Here is a 22769-nt window from a genome sequence, read left to right on the forward strand (position 1 = left end):
TCATCTAACATTTGTAATTCAAACTGGGAGAGGTAGAGTAATTTATTCTCATAAACAAACTGCCAAGAAGATAGAAAGTCCTAAAAACCTTTCTCAAGCTGCTGTTGTGCGCGTGTTCTCCTGTGGTCCTCCTGACAGTAAGTGCTCCATCATCCCGCTACCATCAAACTGTTTCTGTCTGTTGCTCCCTGCTGCAGCCTCTGCCTTCTCATGGGGTTCCATTTGTTTAAGTGGGAAGGGGCTCTATATATTAAATGACTGTCCCTGGAACCCATGGGAGGGGAGAGGCCATTGGCCATTAGGCAACTGATTTCCATTTTGAATTCATGCAGTCACTTACAGAGGATTCTCTTCTCATTGATCACAGGCTGTCTGATATATGTTTTTACCAAACATATTTCTGTGGAGAGGAGACAGCTGGAATTCTTTAGAATTATCAAAAAAAAAAAAAGGGCATTAGATAAGAGCAGACTTCTGCAAATGGACCAGTTTGGCAGAAAGAACAAAGCACATGCCAGAATACAGTACAGCTAGAGATTCATGTGTCATTTTATGTCTGTAGCATGGTACATACTGGCAATACTTAATTGTCTATGGCCTACTCTGCCACCGGGAGAGAAGAAACAAATGTTCCTATTTGTCTTTTGATGTGGCTTCTGATATTTACGTTGACTTGTCTAAAATAACATCAGCCACCCTAGACAATTTTAGCCTAGTCCTTGAGTCTGTTGACTACTTGTTTCAGGTGGCTATTAAGAATGTTATTATCATCTCAAGGAAATGATCCACTGCCAACAAATATTGCCCTGGCACAGGAGAAATAGAGATAACATTGCAAAGAGAACATAAAGAAAATATATGTAGAATTTTGTTTATTCAAAGAGAAGTAAGACCCCAGTAACTCTTTTTGGAATATGCCTAATAGTAATTTGGAGGTATTTCAATTCAAGACCAGGAGACCTTGATTCTCAGTATAGTAATTATGTACTAGTGTTATAGTTAGGAATACTAGGTAATTACAGTGTTATCAGCAGACTTGGGAGAGGTGATGAGTTAATTACTAAATAAAAGTAATTTCCACTAAATTGAAAATGACAGCTGATGCATTCTTAAAGCACGGCTTGATGGGAAAGAAAACATGAGGATGTGGACACATGTAGGAAAAGGAGAAATTACAGTAGGTCTGGAAATCATAGAATGTATGCAGAAATGGGATAAAGGAGGCTGGAGTTCTCCTTTTGCTTAGGCTGGTGAAGAGGGCTCACAGTAGGATGTATTCCTATTTGTGACATAAAGAGAATGATATAGGAGGCAACTATTTCAGACCATCAGTCAAAACATACAAACCAGACAAAGTCACAAGAGAGAAAAACAGAAAGCTAACCAGGAATTTCAGCAAGTAGCATAACTTTATTTAAAAAATGACCACATTACTTTTTTGGAAAGTCTTATACAAATTTTCCAAATATTATTTTAGAAGGATTTCTACTGGACTATTTTTCCTCTCCATCTGCTTGGCTTCACTTCCTTTCTACTGAAACATCTCTACAACATATCTCATGGGCACCTTACATCAGCATGTAACCCCTTTGTTTCCCAGATTCAGTAACAGCTCCCCAACCTCCAGTGTTCCCAGGCCATATGCTTGGGTGGGATTCCAGCATTAGAGCATCGTGATGAACAGATTTCACTTGGAAGCAGATGACCAAGGCTCAAATCCCGTTTCCATTCCCTACTAGCTGTAGAACCTTTGAAAGAGTTATTTAAAACAACAGACATCGGGCTTCCCTGGTGGCGCAGTGGTTGAGAGTCTGCCTGCCGATGCAGGGGACATGGGTTCGTGCCCCGGTCCGGGAAGATCCCACATGCCGCAGAGCGGCTGGGCCCGTGAGCCATGGCTGCTGAGCCTGCACGTCCGGATCCTGTGTTCTGCAACGGGAGAGGCCACAACAGTGAGAGGCCCGCGTACCGCAAAAAAAATAAATAAATAAATAACAGACATCATTTCCTCACCTATAAAATAGAATAGTTGTCACGTCTGCATCAGGATGTTGTTATGAGTGTTAAATGGGATAATTCTGAGCTCTTACAATAGAGGTTGGAACCACTCTTCCTCCTTCATGCCTCCAACTGCTCACCAAAGGCAGTTGATTCTACGCTTGACTATCTCATTCCATCCTGTTCTCTCTCTCTCTTCACCTGCCACCCCTTTATCTCAGACTTCTATCATCTCTTGTCTGGAGTATTTTGATCAATTCCATATGGGTCACTTATCTGGTCCTGCTACCCCCATCAATCCATACGCCACAAAGCAGCCATGTGAGAGAGAACCCTTCCATGGCTCCCTAGTACCCTCCGTGGAAGCATCTGCCTCCTTAGCAAAGGGTACAAAGCCCTTTGTAATAAGACCGCTAGTTCTTCATCTGGCTTCTCTCCATGCTCCACTCCCCTTGCTGACAGTGCTCCAGCAGTGACTCCCAATCACGTATGCTCACTCTCACCTCTAGCCTTGTTCCCCACCTTGGAACATTCCCTCTCCACGTTAATTCCTCCTACTACATTTGCCTGTGTAGCTCTCATTTAAGCCAGGCTTGTGGCCCTCACCATCTAAGCTTCAGCCCCATTGGCCACCCCACGTCTTCAAAGATGCCAGGGTCTTTCCCACATAAGGGCCTTTGGACATGCTCTTCACTCCACCTGGAGCACTCATCCATCTCTCCCTTTTTGCCTTATTCATTTCTACTGATTAATTTCACATAGTAAATGCCTTAACTTCTCAGCTCAAATGCCCTTTCCACAGGGAAGCCCTCTCTGATGACCTTAGAAGCCCTTGCCTCTACTAGCATTTATCATGATTGGGGACAATATGTTTGTGTAATTATTTGATTTAAAAATGTCTTAGATCAGGTTCCCTAGAAGCCCACCCTAAGACAAGCATTCAAGGGCAAGCAGTTGATTTGGGGAGTGATTCCAGGAAGCACCAGGAGGGAAATAGGGACATGAGACAGGGAAGGGAAGGAGAGAAATGCAGGACTGGGTCCTGCAGGAGAACTCTGGGAGACCATGTGGGAGCCTCAGAGTTGTCCCACTCAGGGGGCATGAAGGCAGGTGTTAATTTCCTACTCCTGTCCATCACTGGTTGAGGGCTGCTTCCAAATTGGCTGTACAGGACAAGTAGCCTGTTGAGACTAGAAAAACCCCTATGGCAGAGTGCCACACGTGTTCACAAGGGGAAGCCACAGCCACGGGAGTTCGTGGAGATCAGAGAAGGGGCCCAAGGGACAACGGTGGGGATTTGACAGCTTCCACTTCAGTATCTATCTGCTGCACTGTTCCATTCCTCACCAATTATCTCGAGAGTAGCACCATGCAAGAGAATTATAATGTGACCCATAAATGTAGATATAATTTTTACCTTTTTTAAATTTTGAGAATTTTTTTTAATTTTGCTAAGCAATGTTTATTCAAAAAGTAAGAGAAACAGGCAACATTAATTGTAACTCTGTATTTTATTTATCCCAATATAACCAAACTATTGTCATTTCAACATGTCAATACAAAAATTGTTAATATATTTTTTTGTGCTGTCTTCAAAACCAGATGTGTAGTTGTCATTTACAGCACATCTCAACTTGGACGCACCACATTTTTAGTGCCCAATAGCCATTAACTAGCTTAATATCTATTAAGTAAATATTTGGTTAAAACCATTACTGGAACTCCACCATTTATAAAGAGAGATAAAATACATGTATATAGCACTGTTGTTTTTATAGTTGATAGTAAGCTTAGGAGTGGTTGTCAGGTTTTATCATCTATAGGATTATTTTTGAGTTAGGGCCCATGTTTATAAAAATTTCATTTTGAATTGTGGAAAACCCATACATTGCTTTCACCCTAAAGCTCAAAATACCACATCAGCGTCTTAAAATTTTTATTTTCACCACTTAAAATAGCATGTTTCAACACTGAAGGAGCAACTATTTTAAGGGGGGGAAAGGATAGACACACGAAAATGGAGGTTTTAACCTCCCATTGTAAGTGAACCTTGTGCAGCTTCACATATATGTGTATTGAATTGTCACCTCCCCAAGGGACACTTGCACTTAGCACAGGTACATCTTCAATCAGTGATTTCCCAAAGAGCCATGTGGGCAAAGCAAAGTGGATAATCGAAGCACTTAGTCAGATATTTCTCATTTAATTCAGCTGAAATACCCAACATTTATTGAGATCTACCTATATGAGATAAAATTTTATGTTTATCTCTGGATTGCCTCAAGCTTTAATTTCACCTTCTGCGGGCAGGTACCTCTCAGGAAACCACTCCATCCATCTTTCTTTTGTCAACTCCCAAAGGGAAAGTCTTTTGTCTTTCAAATAACCTAATTTATTCCCTCTCCGCCATCTTGAACTCTGTAGGTACTCAACAAACATTAATTCATGACAAAGATGCCTAACAGCTTTTGAATTTATTCATGGCATGATTCTTCTTTCAGAGAACATCTTTATGTATTTTCTGTTCTTCAACAAAAAAGCAAAACAGTGTTTTGTCTTGCCAGTTCTGTATTTAACATCTGCACAGAGCACAATATGTGCCTGTTTTAAACAAAATGTGTAGGCACACCAGTTATCTCAATTCAGAAACATAAATGAAAATAGCGAGAAATATAATTTTTAGAAGGAAATTGAACCTGAGGGCTTAAAGTTAGCGAAAAAGTACAATTGTTTTGTTTGAGAGAGAGCAAAAGAAGCCCATTATTGTGCTAAGCTTTATTTTGGTCATAATTTTCCCAGTTATGATGTAGACACCAGGTTATGTTTTACTACCTGAAAACCAGTGTAATTTATAACCATGAACACCAGCATAAGTTGATTTCTAACCCTAGTTGCACCATGAATTCATTGGAATACTTATGGAAAGTTGCTTAATTCCCCTTTGCTGGTTTCCTATTCTTAAAAAAAAAAAAAACACATTAATATGTTTCTTATTATTGTCGTTCCTTAATGGTTATTGATTGTGTTTTGTATCTCTGTGAGGCATTGCAACTTCCCCAGGGAAGACTGCGCTAATGAATAGTGTTTGTAAAGTACTTGGAAATCCTTGGATTAAAAACGAACCATATCAGAGTAAAAGTATTTGTACTAATATGCCATATGGGAGAACTATATGTTATCTATTAAGATGGGATGTCTGATATTGAAAATAGTTCTCGGGTGCATTGCCTTGTGCTATTTTTATACGAAGATATGCCACTGGCAAGTTTTGGTATGGTGGGGTCATACCTTCCTTGTGGAAATGCTATAAAGTTCAATCCTGTGGCAGATATTTGTTGAGTTTCTTATTGTATACTTGACACTCTACTTACCAACCTACAAAATATATGGAAGAGACAGTTGCATGCTACAGTCTCATACGTTTCCTTTTCTTGAACTTGCATCACATTTAGGTCTCCCTTAACAGGTACATATGCTTTAAAAATAACAGGTTTAATCAGCGGATCAGCGGTCCCCAACCTTTTTGGCACCAGGGACCGGTTTCGTGGAAGGCAATTTTTCCATGGAAGGTGGGCGGGGGAGGATGGTTCAGGCAGTAATGTGAGTGATGGGGAGCAATGGGGAGCGGCAGATGAAACCTCATTCGCTCGCCTGCCACTCACATCCTGCTATGCGGCCCGGTACCTAACAGGCTACAGACCAGTACTGGTCTGCGGTCCGTGGGTTGGGGACCCCTGGGTTTAATTATTTCCTCTTCCCCCTAAACACACAAATAGGCTGTTTTGGGACATTCTTGGAAAGAGGTAGGACCAGATGATGGTCTTCTCTGTCCTAAAATTGAAGACCAGCCATGGGTCTTACACAGACTCTGTGAATAGGGTGTGGTTGTAATACTATTTGAGTTTATTTTGAGTGAACTGAGCTACTAGCGGCCAGGAGAGCACTGCTCAGCATCTCCCCAAATGGGCTCTGTGTGCCCCACTCCATTCCCAGGGGGTTCTAAGTCATCAATCTGCATAACTGCATTGTAACAAGTTCCACACATAACCTCCACTGGCCTGGGGAAGGGATTCCTTCTGTAAGGTAACTGCTCCAGTAAGAAGACAAAATGGTGACAGGTGTATTGTAACTAGAGCCTGGGCTCTGTGTCTAGGCTAACCTTTCTTAAAAACTTCTGCCCCACATGATGTAGGAACTTCATATTTCATAAGTAACCTGAGGAACGTGGAACAGGAAGTAATTTTCCCCTTTTTCCCTGATTAAATTGTGAAGTAAACATGCAAGGCCAGGTAAAGGATGAGCATGTTTCATTAATTCGCAAGTATTTATTGAACAGCGTATGTTCAGTCTAGGTTCTTAGGAGACAGCAGACAATGAAGCAAAGATCCCTGCCTTGGTGGAGCTCACACTCACTTAGGGGCAGATATGTGTAAACAATGAACATAACACCTACCTAAATTAAATACTAGAAGGTGATGGATGATTGAAAAAGACAAAAATAAAAAGCAGATCAAGGTGGGAATGGAGTGTGTGGGGATTGGGGAGATGTTGCAATTTCAAGTGACATGTTCAGCACAGTTTGAAAAGGGGAGTGTTTGAGCAAAGACTTGAAGAACCTGGGGGAAAAGCAGTCTAGGCAGAGGGGATGGGACGAGCAGTACAAAGACCTGGAGAGAAGACACCTTCATGTGCCGGAGGAACAGCACAGAGCCCGGTGTGGCTGGAGTTAAGTGAGTGGGGAGGAGATTAGAAAGAAGTCAGGGCAGGAAAACAGCAGGTTCTCCAGCACACAGGCCTTGCTGCCGTTGAGCGTTTTGGAGCATGTGAGCAGAGGAATGGTGTGATCTGACTTAAACATTTTAAAGCAAGCCATCGGGCTTCTAGGTTGAGAATAAGGACCATTGCCCCAGTCCAGGAGAGGGGGAATGGAGGCTGGACCAGGGTGGTGGTAAAAACAGATGAACTCTAACTACTGCTGCTTCCTACAGGGTACCACATTTGATTTTTAGGAACCGTTATTTGTGATCAAAGAGATGTGACTTTTTAAATTAATTTTTTAAATTAATTAATTAATTTTTATTTTTGGCTGCATTGGGTCTTTGTTGATGCACACGGGCTTTCTCTAGTCGTGGCGAGCAGGGGCTACTCTTCATTGCGGTGCACGGGCTTGTCATTGTGGTGGCTTCTCTTGTTGCAGAGCACAGGCTCTAGGCACGCACACTTCAGTAGTTGTGGCACGTGGGCTCAGCAGTTGTGGCTCGTGGGCTCTAGAACGCAGGCTCAGCAGTTGTGGCGCACAGGCTTAGTTGCTCTGCGGCATGTGGGATCTTCCTGGACCAGGGCTCAAACCCATGTCCCCTGCATTTGCAGGTGGATTCTCAACCACTGCGCCGCCAGAGAAGCCCGAGATGTGACATTTTTTAACTGTCCACAATTTAATGAGGTGCAACCAGAGGCTCAGATAAACACAATACCTTTTCTACATTGAGAGCTGAAATATGGTTTGAATGACAACAAAATTATTACTTCTTAGGGGAGAATGAAGTTTCCTTCTTAATCCCTTGACAAGTGTTTATGGAGCCCCTATGGGATTGTAGGCACTGTACTGATAGCTGAGGACACCTCAGGAACAGCAAGAGCATCTTTCTCAGCGGAAGACTTACAATTTAGCTCTCAAGGGTCAGAAGAGGTCACAGGAATCTGCAAGGCAAGAAAGACCTCAGGCTTTGGCGCAATCTGGACCTGAGTTTAAAAAGTCTCAGCTCTGCCACTAACTGTGGGACCTCAGGGAAGCTGTCTGACCTCCCACAACCTTAAAATCTTCATCTGTAAAAATGTAGATAAAAGTCTAAGTAGGACTGTGGAGGGATTCACAGTAATGGGTCGGAGGTGCGTAAACGCCTGGTGCCTAGGAGCCAGCAGCTACCGCTCATGTCAGATGGTGACTGCCCAAATGTACACCTCTTTCATCTGCACTGGAATAGCCACATGCATGAGGCTTTTCATTAAAGTAGTGAGGCAGCCAATTCGGGAACTTACTTTTCTAAGCTCAATCTATTAAGATAGATCGATTGGCTGATGACACCTCCAGAACAAAATGTTTAAATGTTTGGAACTAGCATCCACTGCCCCCCACTTCTTTCATTCTTTGCTTTCTTTCTTCCTGAAACCACTAAGCAGGGCTCAGCAAGGTAGATATTCACATTGAAGTGGTGGTGGTGAGGTGGTGAACCCGCCCCCACCACCCCCCACCACCCCACCCCACCCCCCCGTACGGAGTGCAGGCGAGGTCAGGAGGGCATCTCGGTCTCAGATTGAAGGACGCTAAAGAAACAGGACAACAAAAGGTAGTGTGTGATCCTAGATTGCTGTGAAAGGTATTCTTAGAAAACTGGCAAAACTTGACTGTGGTCTGTGGCTTCCATGGTAGGAATGTCATCACTGCTAATCTCCTGATCTTGGTGGTTGCATTGTGGTCATGAAGAAGAATGTCTTTGTAGAAAATATAGACTAAAGTATTCAGGGCTGATGAGGGTAATAAGTGAGTGATTATGTCCCCAGCTTCCTCTCACATGGTTCAGGGCAAAAAAGAAAGTTTCTTGTACTGTTCTTGTAACTCTCCATTGTTTAAAATTAGTTCAAAATAAAAATATCTTTAGTATTAAAAAATGAATTTAGAGTTGTAGCTTTGCACCCATCTGGCTTAAGTGTCAGAAGAGCTAGTTTCTCAATGTTCTTGGTGTTCTACATTAATTTGTATGAGATTATAGTTTAATTCTTCAGCTATTATATTAAGTATCATTTTCCCATGCTTTTACTGACCCATAATTTAACCAGCTTACCCAGCTAACAAATACTAGTTGCATGTCCAGGGAGACACTAGTGGGCACTGGTATCAGCTGACTGGGTTGAAACCCTGCTGACATCACTGTGGGATCTCAGGGAAATGATTTAACACCTCTGGGTCTCAGTTTCCCCATCCACAAAATGTGGATAATAATAATACCTACCTCATTGGGTTGTTATGAGAATTAAATTTGATAATGTATTCAGAGCACTTAGACACTGAGCAGAACACAGCCAATATCCAATACATGTTAGCTGGCATTAACTATCAGTAATATTATCCTGCTGCCCACATAACTCTGTTAAATAAAACATAAACATTGATGGCAGTGCATACTCATTGAGAGCACTCCTTATATAAGCTAAATTTATTTTTTGAGGGTGTGTCTTCTAGAGAGTTTTGGAATGTGTAAGATGAGAATGTAGCTGGGTGGCAAAATACAAAATTTAAGACTGAATTCCTTATAAATGAAAAAGTGCTGAGTTGAAAAAAATAACTGAGTCTTCCTGACCTAAGAAAAATGAATATACCATTTGTATTAATCAGCTATTGTCATAATAATACTGTGTAACAAGTCACCCCATAGTGCACTGCCTTAACTAAAAGATTTATTCTCATGCTCACAAGTTTACAGGTTGACCGTGGTTCCACTGATGTAGGCTGGGCTCAGCTGGGCAGTTCTAATTCAAGCTGTGAGTTCTCTGGGCTTGCCTCCAGACTGTAACTTGGGCCAAGGCTGCTCCTGCTCATCTTTAAACCAGCAGCTGCAGAGGCATCTTCTTGTCATGGCCAATGTCAGAAGCACAAACACCAAGTCCAATTATGCAACACGTTCAAGCTCTTTGCTCCTATCATGTCCGCTAACATTTCATTAGCCATATCACTTGGTCAAGTCCAACAACAATGGAAGGACACTGAGATAAATAATCCATTACAGGGAACTGAAGAATTGGAATCAATAATCCAATCTGCAAAGCACTGTATTTGAATTGCCTGCGCCCTGTCCAGGTCCAGAAATTTTGGGCCTTTATAAGAAAAGGTAATAGTATACCAGCGGGCAGTACCCATCCGGTTGTTTCCCCAGTAGTAAGGATGAATTTGTTCTGATTTACCTCCCCTTGCTCTTCCCATCCCCACGCACAGTTCAAAAATGGAACTGCAGATATCAGGATAGCAATTTGTAGCCACAACATTGAAATTTTGCCCTTCTAAAGCTCGTCCATATAAAATTAAACATGAACTACACAATTAAACGAATTCACTTTGTTATCTGATGGGGGGGTCCTTCTGCTCACCGCTTACAAAATCAATACTCACAAATGGTAGAAAGGAAAGGTACCTTTCATCAGAATGCCAGCAATCTAGGGAGATGGTAGACTCAGCGTCCCCCAAAAGCCACCTCCAAAGATTCCGCTCAGCCATGAAAGTTTTAAAGGCAAGTAGGGGACTAGTCTCAATTAATCACTGAGATAGGGCGTCAGAGTGGTCACCATTCCCCACTGCATGCAGGCTCGTGGACTTCTTATTATCCTCCCCTACACGTTATCATGTTCACACAGTTTCGTCTCACAGTTTGTTCAAGAGATTCTGAAGGGGAAGCTAGGGAAGAGATCTAGTCATCTGTTAATTACTTATTCTTCATTTCTACTTCTTTGGTCTACCAGAAGAACTGACAAATTATTGTGCGATTAAAAGATTTGAAAGGTGTTCTTGGGCCGGAGATGAGTAGAGCATGGGGGTACCTTGTTTAAAATTAGTTACAGTGTAGCTTTGCTAAAGTGACAAGAAAAGGGGCTTCCTGCTGAGGGCAGTTTCCTGCAAAGAACTGCTTACAAATCCCCACTTTTCAGACATCATTCCATTTCTATGGGATTAGGGGTGAAGGTCTGTCTTCTGTAACTTTTTCATGCTGACATAGGTGACATATTCTCAAACTGGAAGATGTCAACATGGGTCTGTAGCATCTCTTTGCTGACAATTTTAGTTTCCTGCTTACATATATGGGCAGAACAAGCTACAATTATTTTGATACCCACAAAGATATAGATTATTATGTGCAATAATGTTAATCCCATTCTCTTGAGGCCAGTCCTTGGAATTGTGGTAGCCATAGACTCAAGTTGGAGCAGCTTATGTCATGGCTAGCGTCTGTCTGGTCATCATGCAGTTAACTTTTTTTCCTCTGGTGGCGGTTATGGTATCTGTAAAACGACTCAGGAATGAACATCAGACACTGAGTCTGTGACTCTATTTTCCTAATCATTAACTGCTTGGTTTTATACTTGGGGAAGGGCGGGGGGCGGGGGAACCTGCAGGGTTCTACTCGTTTCCAACTTCACAGCAGGAGTCTCTTATTTTTATTTCTATAAAATTCCTGAAATATCCTTGCATATAGTATGTGTTCCATAAGTATGGATTGAAAGAATAGAGGGCATGGTTTTAATACTGGAGAAGCAAAAATGATTCAACCATTAGAACTCACACAGGTCACTGTGCTTTTTGGCGTGGGAAAGTAGTATTATGTGACATTCAATGTGAATGATATGGAAACTTATTATTGGAAGTAAATATGGGATCCTATAGGTATATCAACTAAGAGAATTTAGTGTGACATGTTTTAAGCTCACAAAATAGCCTGTCATTTCCCTATACTTCTTCACATTTATTGTAAGCCTTTTAAATCCCTTCTAAAAACCACAAGTTTACATTCCCCACTCTACTTAACTTTTTATTGTTTATATGCTTTCTGTGAAGATAGCTAGACAGACAAGGCTGATAAAAGGAAAGCTTGTTCTTATCCAATATGGGTAAATGTGTAATGGGATTTTTTTCTTTCCTACCAGAGGAAGCCCACTGTTTCATTAAGAACTCACCCAATTGAGCTATTTTAAATGGATGGAATGTTAGAAGCCAGCCAAACTGTCCTTCTAAAAGTGACATGAATGCTAACCTAATTGCCTGAGAATGTTATCAACTGGCCTTTGAAAGCCAGACTTCTACACTGGTTCCCCCTGCTGGCCATGAGGTTGCACTGTCTTTGGAAATGGATGACAGCAATATACCTGAGCCTTTTCATTTGAGGACAAGTTACTCAAATGCCAAATCCAGCATTCTTCTAGAAGGCATTTACTCCGTGATAAACATGCCAAGTGTTTCTTGAATTTGCTTCCCAAGGGCAGAAATCCTGCAACCAGACCACCCCACAGCCAAGACTCAAAGTCGAAAACAGAACATGCCAGACTGCGGTAGGGAGTGGGACCACGGGCACAGGGATTAAGGGTAAAACCCAGTAACAGTAGGTTAGATAAAGAGCCAGACTGGTTTTTACTATTATAAAGTTGGACTTGGGGATCTGACCGTGAATTTCCTTTTCGTGAGTTTAGAACTGGTGGAAACAATTCTTCACTTTCCTGTGACTCGATTGTTGTTTCTCTTTCCCTTCTTACCTTCCTCTCTTCATAAGATTTTTACCTCCCACTCCATAGGAGATGTGGTCACCAGACTAAGTTTAAAAGCAGCCTGTCACTGCAGACTTCAAGCCTATTGTGGAATCTGTGTTAAAAGGTCTGTCTGGGACTTCCCTGGCTGTCCATTGGTTAAGACTCCATGCTTCCAAAAAACAAAAGATTCCATGCTTCCAGTGCAGGGGATGCAGGTTCGATCCCTGGTGGGGGAACTAAGACCCCATGTGCTGCATGGCACGGCCAAAAAAAAAAAGGGTGGGGGTGGTGCCTGTTGGGGGAGATAGGAAAACTGGTAGATCTCTCCTGCTTGAGTCTGAGTCCATTTGGTGGGAGAAAGGGGGAAACACTGACTTATGGTTTTTTTGTTTTTGCGGTACACGGGCCTCTCACTGTTGTGGCCTCTTCCGTTGCGGAGCATAGGCTCCAGACGCCCAGGCTCAGCGGCCATGGCTGATGGGCCCAGCTGCTCCGCGGCATGTGGGATCTTCCCAGACCGGGCCACAAATCCGTGTCCCCTGCATTGGCAGGTGGACTGTCAACCACTGCGCCACCAGGGAAGCCCATCTGACTTATGTTTTTGACACACGCTCCTGCACCAGCTTGGCCTTCTTAGGGCAGCAGGAGCAGCAGTGATGGCTATTTCCTTCCTACAGCAAAAGCCAGTGCCAGAGCCTCCACAGAGTACCAGAACAGAGAAAATATCAGAAATATCTTTGGAAATATGTCACGCAGAACCTTGGGTTTACAGAGTTACAGAGCCATCCCAGGTTATACTGTGTCCCGTGTGACAAATGGCACAGTGCTGGCCAGAGGGAATTATATACACACTGATATATTTATTCATTGATAGCATCCCTTCCCCATGTCAGTGTCACTCTTATTTATTTATTCATTTATTTATTTATCTTTGTCATTCTATTATAAAATTTTTCTTTCGTTCAGGTCAATTCCAAATCTTTTTCCATTTGCAGCTCTCCTCAAAAGGTTGTTTTTCAGAGCTGCTTGGTGAACTGTTTCCCCATTGCTTCTGGGGCTCTTGTTTCAGCTCTACTAGTTGAGTCCTCCTCTGGGGAGGATTCCCCATCCTCTTGCCTCTGGATTAAGAGTTGATAGTTGTAGCAGATGGTGGGTCAAAGCCGTCAAGTAAAACAAGTTTAAGTGATCTGAGCCTGGCTGTGGGCAGGAATTTTAAAAGGGCTCAGCTGGGTGATTCTTCTGCTCCTTGTGGCCTTGGCTGATGTCATCACTTGGGTGCATTCAGTTGGCAGCAGGGCTGGGTTGGAAGGTGAGAAAAGGCTTCACCCACATGTCTGGCCCCTCTCTGCTGCTCCATGTACCCCTCTCTACCTGGGAGGCTAATCTGAGTGTCTTTACAGCAGGGTGGCTGGATTCCCAGAGGGAGAAAATGGAAGCTGCTAGTCCTCTGAGGCCTTGGCTTGGGGGGCCCAGACATCACTTCCACATTTCACTGGTCTAAACAAGTCACAGAACCAGTTCGAATTTAAGGAGACAAGAAATAGATTCCACTTCTTGAGAGACAAGGATCTGTGGCCATCTTTAACCCATAGTAATATGTGCTGATAACTTCTGCTTCTCTGTTTTCTGTACTTTAACGACATCTCTTATGTTTTATCATTTAAAAAATTTTTTTCCAAACACAGAGAGACTTGGAAACCCTCCCAGCAATGAATTATAAAATGATGCCTTTATTTGCCTTTGAAGAGTTAATTTTTTTCTACACATAAGTCCACAGATATGTATTATATATTTTAAGCCAAAGAGAATTTTTAGCTAGTTTCTAATATATAGCCACCATTATACCTGTCCAGTTATTCATTTTTCAAGGAGTTATGTACTACGGCATAAGCTTGACCAGCATAATCTGTTCAACACAGAACATTTCAGAGCATAGATATGTTAGACTGCATTGTGTAAACTGTAAGTAAATGTCTAAAAAATTAAGTAAAAATAGGGGTTCTTTTGCAACATACATCAAACAGGAAAATAAAGGGCATAGGAACGTAACCAACCAAGTTTCCTTACACAGTGCATATTGCTTGAGTCAAGGAAAAAAAGCAGATTGGAATTAAAATTTGTATTGCATTTTGGGAAATGTTGTGCAAGGAGAGAGATGTCACTGGAACTGCCGAGTGAATTTTGTTTACTGCAGTTCAACTTTCCACCAAGCAAATCATGTGAGAAGGGACAAGGATAAATACACCTATTTATGTAGGTAATTTTTCTGTTTCACACCTCTGATTCATCTCTCTGCCTCGCTTTATGGGGAGTCATGCTACACTGGTTACAATTAATTTCAGGGCTGCATATTAACCATAAAGAGATATTTCATAAATTGACTTGATGTATATTTTTTTTTCCTCTGTCATTTTCTTGAAAGATGAGAACGGTCCACAGGAAAAGCCAAGTGCCAAAGAAATGGAAGGGGAGAGCCAAGAAGCAGGTGAGCTCAGATTTCTTTTGAGGCGTCTCCTAGGCCTCATCCCCAGAGGTGAACATGGCTTTACTTAGTGCCCTTTTCTGAAAATACTTATACCGTTTCACCAGGTTAATATCAATATTCGTTCAGGTCTCCCTCAGGAAGCCACCAACCCTGTTAACTACAAGTGTCAGGCTCACCAATCAGAAGGGTACCCTCCCTCTCAGGTCTCAATCACCAGCCCCACTTTTCTCCCGTGTGATTGCAGTTTGCTCAGTGATGCTCTACGCGGGACGGGCAGAGGTTGGAAGGACTATGTCAGAGCTGAGCTGACTTAGGGCAGGTCAAAATCAGCAGATTTAGTCTGGAGGGAAAAATGAAATGAAAAACATTCACAGGGGGACTTCCCTGGTGGTCCGGTGGTTGGAACTCTGCGCTCCCAATGCAGGGGGCGCGGGTTCCGTCCCTGGTCGGGGAACTAAGATCCCGCATGCCACAGGGAGCAAACAAACAAACAAAAAAATTAATTTAAAAAAATTCACAGGAAATATATCACAGGCTTTTCTTCCACAATGAATGGAGTGTCCTTTACTGTTTTGCTTTAAATTTTGAAGAGCCGTGCTTCTGGTCATTTCTCTGTATGTTGTAGATGATGGTGTGAGGTGTGACAGAGGCTTACTACCCCACACCCAGAGCTCAATGAGATCCAAAGCCTTCCTGACATCAACTCTGTTCACTGCAGAACAGATGTGCCAACGGAATGCTTAGAGATCTTCTACTGTAGATTATAAATGGAACATTTTTAAATAAAATAGCACTTAAGACTCAAAAGAGATTGTCATCACCTTAGGTTTATCTTTTCTTCCTCACCACTTTTGTACTCAGGCATGCTCTCCTTTAAAAGAATGATTCACACAATTTTGCAGTTATCAACATAACCACCAAAATAAAAATTTCCTTCTTCTTTCTATTTTCCAAGTCATTCTTTTGGTTCTAATGAGCCCAACGGATGGGGCATCTTTGAAATAGTGGGCTCTGCTCATGTGCCTGCCACATCCTAAGCCATATGCTGGCCTCTTAGAAATAAACCAGGTAGTGTGATAAGTTTTTCACTGAAAAGTTCCTGCATTAACCTTGGAATTTTTGCTAGAGAACTGAAAGCTTTTATTATTAACCTGGAAGATGGAATTGAAGAAGGCCAATCAGAGAAGGCACTGAAGCAAGGCAGCAAGGACCTTGTGTACCTGCCACTGGGTCAGTTGGCTCCCTTTGCTAAAGTGTAGTCCTTGCAATGGACTGAATTTCTAATACAGAAAACTGTTGTTATCCACACCACCATCGCCCCCAGCTCCCGGCCACCACATCGTCATGCTCCGTGGAAGATGAGTCTTCTGTGAAAAGCTGTCACTGTTTTTACTGTTTGGGGCTGATGGGTATTAATCCACTAGCTGCTGACAGCTGAGGCCATTCTCTGAATATTGTGGTTTTACAGGTTTTATTCATTCACTGCTCTGTCCCAAACTGTCTTTATCGACATAGATTTCTCCCACCCCTGTTCACACACACACACACGCACACGCATACACATACACAGGCACACACATACAGACATGCACACACATCTGCCTGCTTTTTATTTATTCATCTCTTTTCCCCTAATCAGTTGAGAACAGGCAGTGTCTTTATGGATTTAGGACCATCTTGCCTGTTAGGAGAGACTGGTAGAATACAAGCTCCCTTCTCCACCTCTTGGATGGACAACATCATCACCACAATATGGATGCCTCTCATGGTAGAGAAGATTCCTAAATGCACCCCTGAGGGGCTCTTCTTGCTTTTCTAAGTGGCTGGCACAGAGTCCAATGGCAGCATTCCTCTATACTCTTGGCCAGTGTCAGCCTACATTGTTGTGTCTGCTCTGCGTCCCTAATCCAAGAGCAGAGAAGTCAGAGATGCAGTTCTGGTTATTAAAGTCCTTCTGACCTGCTGTGATTCTTCCAAACTAAAAGTAGCTTCCTTTCATTCAATAGAATGTCCAGCTTCAATTCTAACTACACACCTCTGCAGGCCTCTTCCATATCACGCAAAAAGCACAATCTCAAACCAGCATAATCCAGCTGTTCTGACTGCTGTCATGATCAAATCAAAGTGGCAGGTCCTATTCCTCAAACAGCCATTTAACAAATACCTATCCGGGGTTTGCGGTGACCCAGGCACTGTTCTGGACACTGAAATAGGGCAGCAAACAGTAAAGACAGTTTCTTTGCTTCCTTGAAACTTATATTCTGGTGGCAGTGATCCAGAAATAAACAATTTATAAAAAGTATGATAGTGACAAATGCATTGTGGAGAAATGAGGTAATGTAGAAGGAATCCTGAGAAGGCAACTTTCCGTTGGCTGGACTCGGGGAGGACTCCCTGAGGGAGCAGTAATTAAAGTGAAATCTCAATGATGAAATGGCGGGAGAGCATTTCAGATGGAGGGTCCAGATAATGCAAATGATTTCAGGCTGATTTTAACAGGTTGGAGAAGGAAGTTCAGAGTGGCTGGAGCGTGATGGATGAGGGAGAACACGGTGTGAGATTTGGGAAGACATCATAGGGCCAGGTTATGTCTGACTGCATAAGCTTTGATTTTGTTAGAACTACAAGGAGAAGCCAATGGAAGGTTGTTAGTAGTAGAGGGACCTAATCTGTTTTAACAAGCTCACTCTGCCTGTGAATGAAAATGGGTCAAAAGAACTAAAGTGAGACCAATTGAAAGACTATAGCAGGAAAGCAGTGATGGAGGTTTCTGGAAATGGAGACAAAATGGCCTGATGTGTTTTGTTCCAGAGGTAGAAGCAACAAGATGCGCTGATGGATTGGATCTAGGGCGTAGGGGAAAGAAGAATCCAGGCTACATCCTAGGTTTTTAGCATCAGTAACTACATGGATGATGGTGCCACTTAGTGATGTATGAAAGACTGGCCACAGGGCACAGTATTTATTAATAGAGTTAATAGTTCAGTTTTGGCCACGGTAAATTCAAGAGGACTCTCGGCCATATGGGATGTCAAGAAGCCAGTTAGGTGTCTGAGTCTGGATTTCTAGGGAGAGATGTGGACCAGAGATACAGGCTTGGGAGTCACTGGCAGAGAAATGATACTTAAGACCATGTGACTGGGTGAGATTCACTAGAGAGAACATGTAAATAAGGAGAACAGTGAGGCCTGGGACACCATGGCCTCTAGACATGTGGCACCAGGGGAGAAGGGACAGCCACAGCAAGAAAGTGTTTCAGAAAGAGCAGAGTAGACTCTGAAATGCCCCTGAGAAGTCAAGGAAGATAAGAAAGGAGAAATGACCATTGGATTTGGCAACGTGAGGCATTGACACCTTTGATAACAGAATACTTCAAGGAGGATCGCAGAAGCCAGTTGGAGTGCTTTATGGAGAGACCGTGAGATAAGGAAGTCCAGAGCAATAACATGGACTGCTCTTTAAAGGAGTTCTGCCGTTAAGGGAAACAGAGAGATGGGATGCTGTGACATCAAGGCAAGGTTGAAAGTTTGTAGTTTGTTCTTTTGATGTTAATAGGAGTTTGTCATCTAACAGAAGAAAGTGAGTCGTCTCCAGTTATCTCCCTACCAAAAATCTTACTCTCTGTTCTGATAGAGATGTGGCCTAAAAGTAACAGTCATATACATTATGGACGAAGGATATACTAGAAGATATCTGATTAGCCTTTAAATGTGTGTTAGTCACCGTACGTGTATGAGTTATCTTTAGTTCCATAACCTTGTTACTGCATGAAAAAAGTGTATATATTCCTTTTCCATTTGTCAAGTATTAACCATTCCAAATGATTTTGATAACCCTTCTGGTCTTAAATATACTATTTTAGTGTTAGTAAGTTAGTTATTATCCTGGAGCCCAAATGCTAGTGGAGTCACTGGGGTGCTGATAATACTAAGAAGAAAGTCCAGCTCTGACGAGGTTAGTTGCTGCTGTGAGGCCCGGGCACGGACCTCCAAGTTCCTTAGTCCCCACTCTGTGCTTGGCTGACATGAAATCACCAAGCGGCTTTTGGTGCTTTCCTACAAATGACCCCTTCTCCTGGACCTCTTCTCTGACAGCCATCCGATGTGCTCCCTGCAGCTTGACAGCCTGGCGTAATGGAATAGAAGTGCTGTGCTAAGAAAAACCAAACTTTAAAAACACACACATAAAAGCACTTTGTAGAAACTTGCAAGGATATACTTTCTTTCACAGTCTTTTACTAAGAAAAATAATGTACCATTCTTCTAGAGATAGGGAAGAAACAAAACGCCAAAGTGTAATACTACCAAACGAACAGTCTTCTTCACCAAAAAAGTAGTTTGTAGTTCATCAGGCTCTGTCTTAACTGAAGGGTTTTTGTTCCATTAATCGTAGAAGGGAGTCACAAACCCAAGCCCCTTCAAAGACCATTCAGTGTATTAGAGCATGAAACAGGCTCCTGCTTCCTTCGGTAGAGTAGGAGGTGAGATGGGAAGGGAAGCTCCAACCTGACAGTATTTGGCTCTGAGACAGTGTTTCTCTTTCTGCCTTACAGATGGTGCCAGCGCTGCCACCGTGCCCAGCCCTTCTTCAGAAGAGGCAGCTGAAGTCTGTAAAGATGAAGGTATGAGGCCACTTACTACATCTAAAAATCACAAACTCTTAGAAAACCGTTTGGGTTTTATTTGTATGGGAAAATGAAGCAGTGTGCAAATCTATCCAATGCTCTTTAAGCATCTCTATTTCCAACACAAATATCCAACCCCCTCTGTTTTATTCCATACCTACCATTTTCAGAATTTATATCTCCATTTACATTTGTTCCTCTGTGAAGTAACTGTTCATGAAACAATAGAATGATTGGAGAAATTACGTTTAAAGATGTTTATTTGAAACACCAGAATTAGGCTGTTTACAGCTACTTGTCAGGAATGGCTTCATTTGAGAACCGTCTACCAGAGAGCTCCATCATCTAGACAGAATAAGAAAGAAGAAATGTTTGAAAGGCATCCTTGAAAATAAATCTTTGGCAAGAACATCATTCCTCATTCTATGGACAGTTGCTATGAGAAAATGTTGCTGACCCAAGTGTCTTTAGAAGAATAAGAAAGTAAAAGAAAAATTTATGTAGGTTCTAGGAGAAAATGTGAGGGAGAAATAGTGGGGACATTCACGTGCAGATAATAGAGTTTTAAAGATATATATTATCTAAAGGAAAATGAAATCATCATTTATTTTCCTTCCCGCCTGATTAACTGTCCACACACACACACACACACACACACACACACACACACACACACACACACGTAATATTATTTTATATGTGTCATTGATAACTACTAAAAACCCTTCTGGAATGGTAGACTAGATTGTTACATTTGTACAAATGGACATCTGGTAAACCATGTGATATACTTGGAATTTTTAGATAAACACGCTGAATGCATTTCTTCAGTTTGGAGTGATATGAAAATATATCCATACTTAAGATTGATATTAGCTACTCCTGGAATCAATGTTTAGAAAATCAAAGTGGTTTTAAAAATAATAGTCAACCGTTTGCATCATTCATTTCATTTCATGTTGCCTGTAAACAGTTTTTCTAAATGAGGTGTCCTGTGTAGGGAGGGTAGTTGCTAATATTGTGAACTCTGGGACCAGATGGTTGAGGCTTAAATCCTGTCTCTACCACTGGAAATGTATGTAATCTTTGACAAGGAATTCAAGCACTTAACAAGGACTTAACAAGTAATGACAAGTAACTAACTTCTTTGTGCTTCACTTTTCCCCTCTGTAGAATGTGAGTAGTAACTGTATTTACCTCACAGAATACAATAATACACGTCCATTGCTCAAACTGTTTACCTGGTACCTATGCAGACTGGGCTCCCCAGGAAACAGACTCTGTGATGGAGATTAGGGAGCTGACATTTATTAGGGGGAGCTCTTGGAATCAACACCTGTGAAAGGAAAGGGAAGAATGCAGAACTGGGTAAAGGGAGAAACTGAACTACAAGGCATTCTCAACAGAAGCCACAGCTGGTCTGAAGATGACATGACCATTCTGAGATGTCCAGTTGGGATGAGAGAGTCTGGCTATTAAAACCTCCCATTTGATAAGTCACCTGTCATTGGCTGCCTTGGGAAGGGGTGTGGCCTTGGATGAAGCAACTCTCTTCTGCTGGGGTGATCCTGGAAGCTTGAGAGGGATGAGGGCTGCCTGCAACTGGGAGAGTGAGCTCTTCCTTCCTGAAGGAGGATGCAGGTGGCCCAACACAGCATCCACCATACTGTTGCTTTTGGTGGTCTTTTTCTAGTTCACTGTCACTTTTTACTGAATCCCTTGACACCTCCCTTCATACTACTCAGATATGTGTTCTGACATCCCTGGTTTTAAAATTCTTTGGAATACCTAAAAATGTAAACCATGTTAGATCACCTAGGTTCTCATAATTAACTCTAGGTCATCTTAGAGAGAGAAATAAACCTGAATGAAAAGACAAAGAGTGGTGTTTATCCTAAGCAAATAAATTCGGACATCACAATCATTTAGGCTGTGATACAGATTTTTCAATGTCCTGAAGTGGAATGGCAGAGTTTAGGAAACAGAAGAAATAATCTAATTTAAGTGCTTCAAACTGAAATTTTTCCTGTAGAGCTGTTTGGTTTGGAGATATCACACCCTTATAGAAACACACTGTTTGTGGTGTTTCTTCATGCTTTTAGGATCTCACACCATTAATTGCTCCTGCCAGGATCAATTTCTCAGAACACTTTTAGATGTTTTGGGTTTTTTTTTTTACATGAAACTTTTAATGGTGGTAACTCCAAAGAGTTCTGTCACATATCACGAATGCAATTGCCTAATAAGACTAAATGTGAAGTTTTTACCAAAATAAATTATTAATATCCATTAACCTCTGGATCTAAGGAAAAGAATTTTGAAATACACATTAACAAGTGGTCCAGTTTCCATTAAAAATAGAATATACAGGTTATGATTTTTGCCTTTTCCTTCTGAAACAGCATGTACAGAAGACCACTATTTTAATGGATTATCACTACAATGCTTAGGCCAAGCATCTATTCCTTACAGAACTGCAAGTGTGGAGATAGATACATAGCTTGATTGATAGATACATAGCTTAGAATGAAAAATAAATGAATTTGCCATTGAGAGCCTCCAAGATTGAGGTCATGATGAGGTTAAAAGGCATTCATATATGTTGAGAATTCATTTCAAACATTCACCATTATAAGTTTCATGCAGAAATGTATCTCCTTGGTGACATCTGGGCTATTTATGAGCTCTTCAGCTATAAGGCTGCTTATAAAAATGCTTATTACACTCTCCAGTTTAAGTGCAGAATATTTTTGCTGACCAAAGTTCTTCAAGGGGGCATTGCTCTCTTGTCTTTGTTTCCAGGCTTTGCTCCTGACCCAGCATCTTCTTCTTAAGTCTTGGAATCACGAATATTATGGACTGGCCTTTTTTTTAGTATTCTTTCCAATATAATTCCCAAAGATTTTGAGCCTCATTAGTTATTTTCAGCTTTGCTTGTTGGTTGGCTGGCTTTATATTTGTTATAATTTTGGCTCCCACAGGAAACTGGTGTCTTCTAGAGCACAAGGACTAAAAATAAAAGAAAAAATGAGCTGGCTAATGTCACTTGGTTTGGGAGATAAGATTTTCTTTTAATTAAAACAGATATGTGAAAGTTGAAGAATTTCAAGAGGAAGTATCTTTTGGGGTGTCTTCTAGGCCAGCGATTTTGTTCAAATGTTCTAGACATATTTCCCACTGGGTACCAAGAATGGATGTTTATTGCCCATTTACCCCACATAACAGCTAACAGTGCAAGGTGTTAACAGAAGGAGGTACAGCTGATTGGCTTATGGATCAAGAACTAGATTGTGAGCTCCAGACGGAGGACACCTGTTCCCATGACTCATCACAGCCTTCGGGTGGGCAAGAGTTGAGTTGGGTGGAGGAGATGTG

At 41.9% G+C, this 22769-nt stretch overlaps 1 protein-coding gene across 1 annotated transcript in view; it reads left to right on the plus strand.

Moving 5' to 3' along the window:
• Positions 1-22769, plus strand: part of MACROD2 (mono-ADP ribosylhydrolase 2) — a 1988024-nt gene that overhangs the window by 1846170 nt on the left and 119085 nt on the right. Inside the window, exons 12-13 of the mRNA XM_081256147.1 lie at positions 14708-14770; positions 19323-19391. Coding sequence (XP_081112273.1) covers positions 14708-14770; positions 19323-19391 — 132 coding nt within the window. The remainder of the gene's footprint in view (positions 1-14707; positions 14771-19322; positions 19392-22769) is intronic.

Source organism: Mesoplodon bidens (genome assembly GCF_964165515.1).
Source record: "Mesoplodon bidens genome assembly, chromosome: 15".
NCBI lineage: Eukaryota > Metazoa > Chordata > Mammalia > Artiodactyla > Ziphiidae > Mesoplodon > Mesoplodon bidens.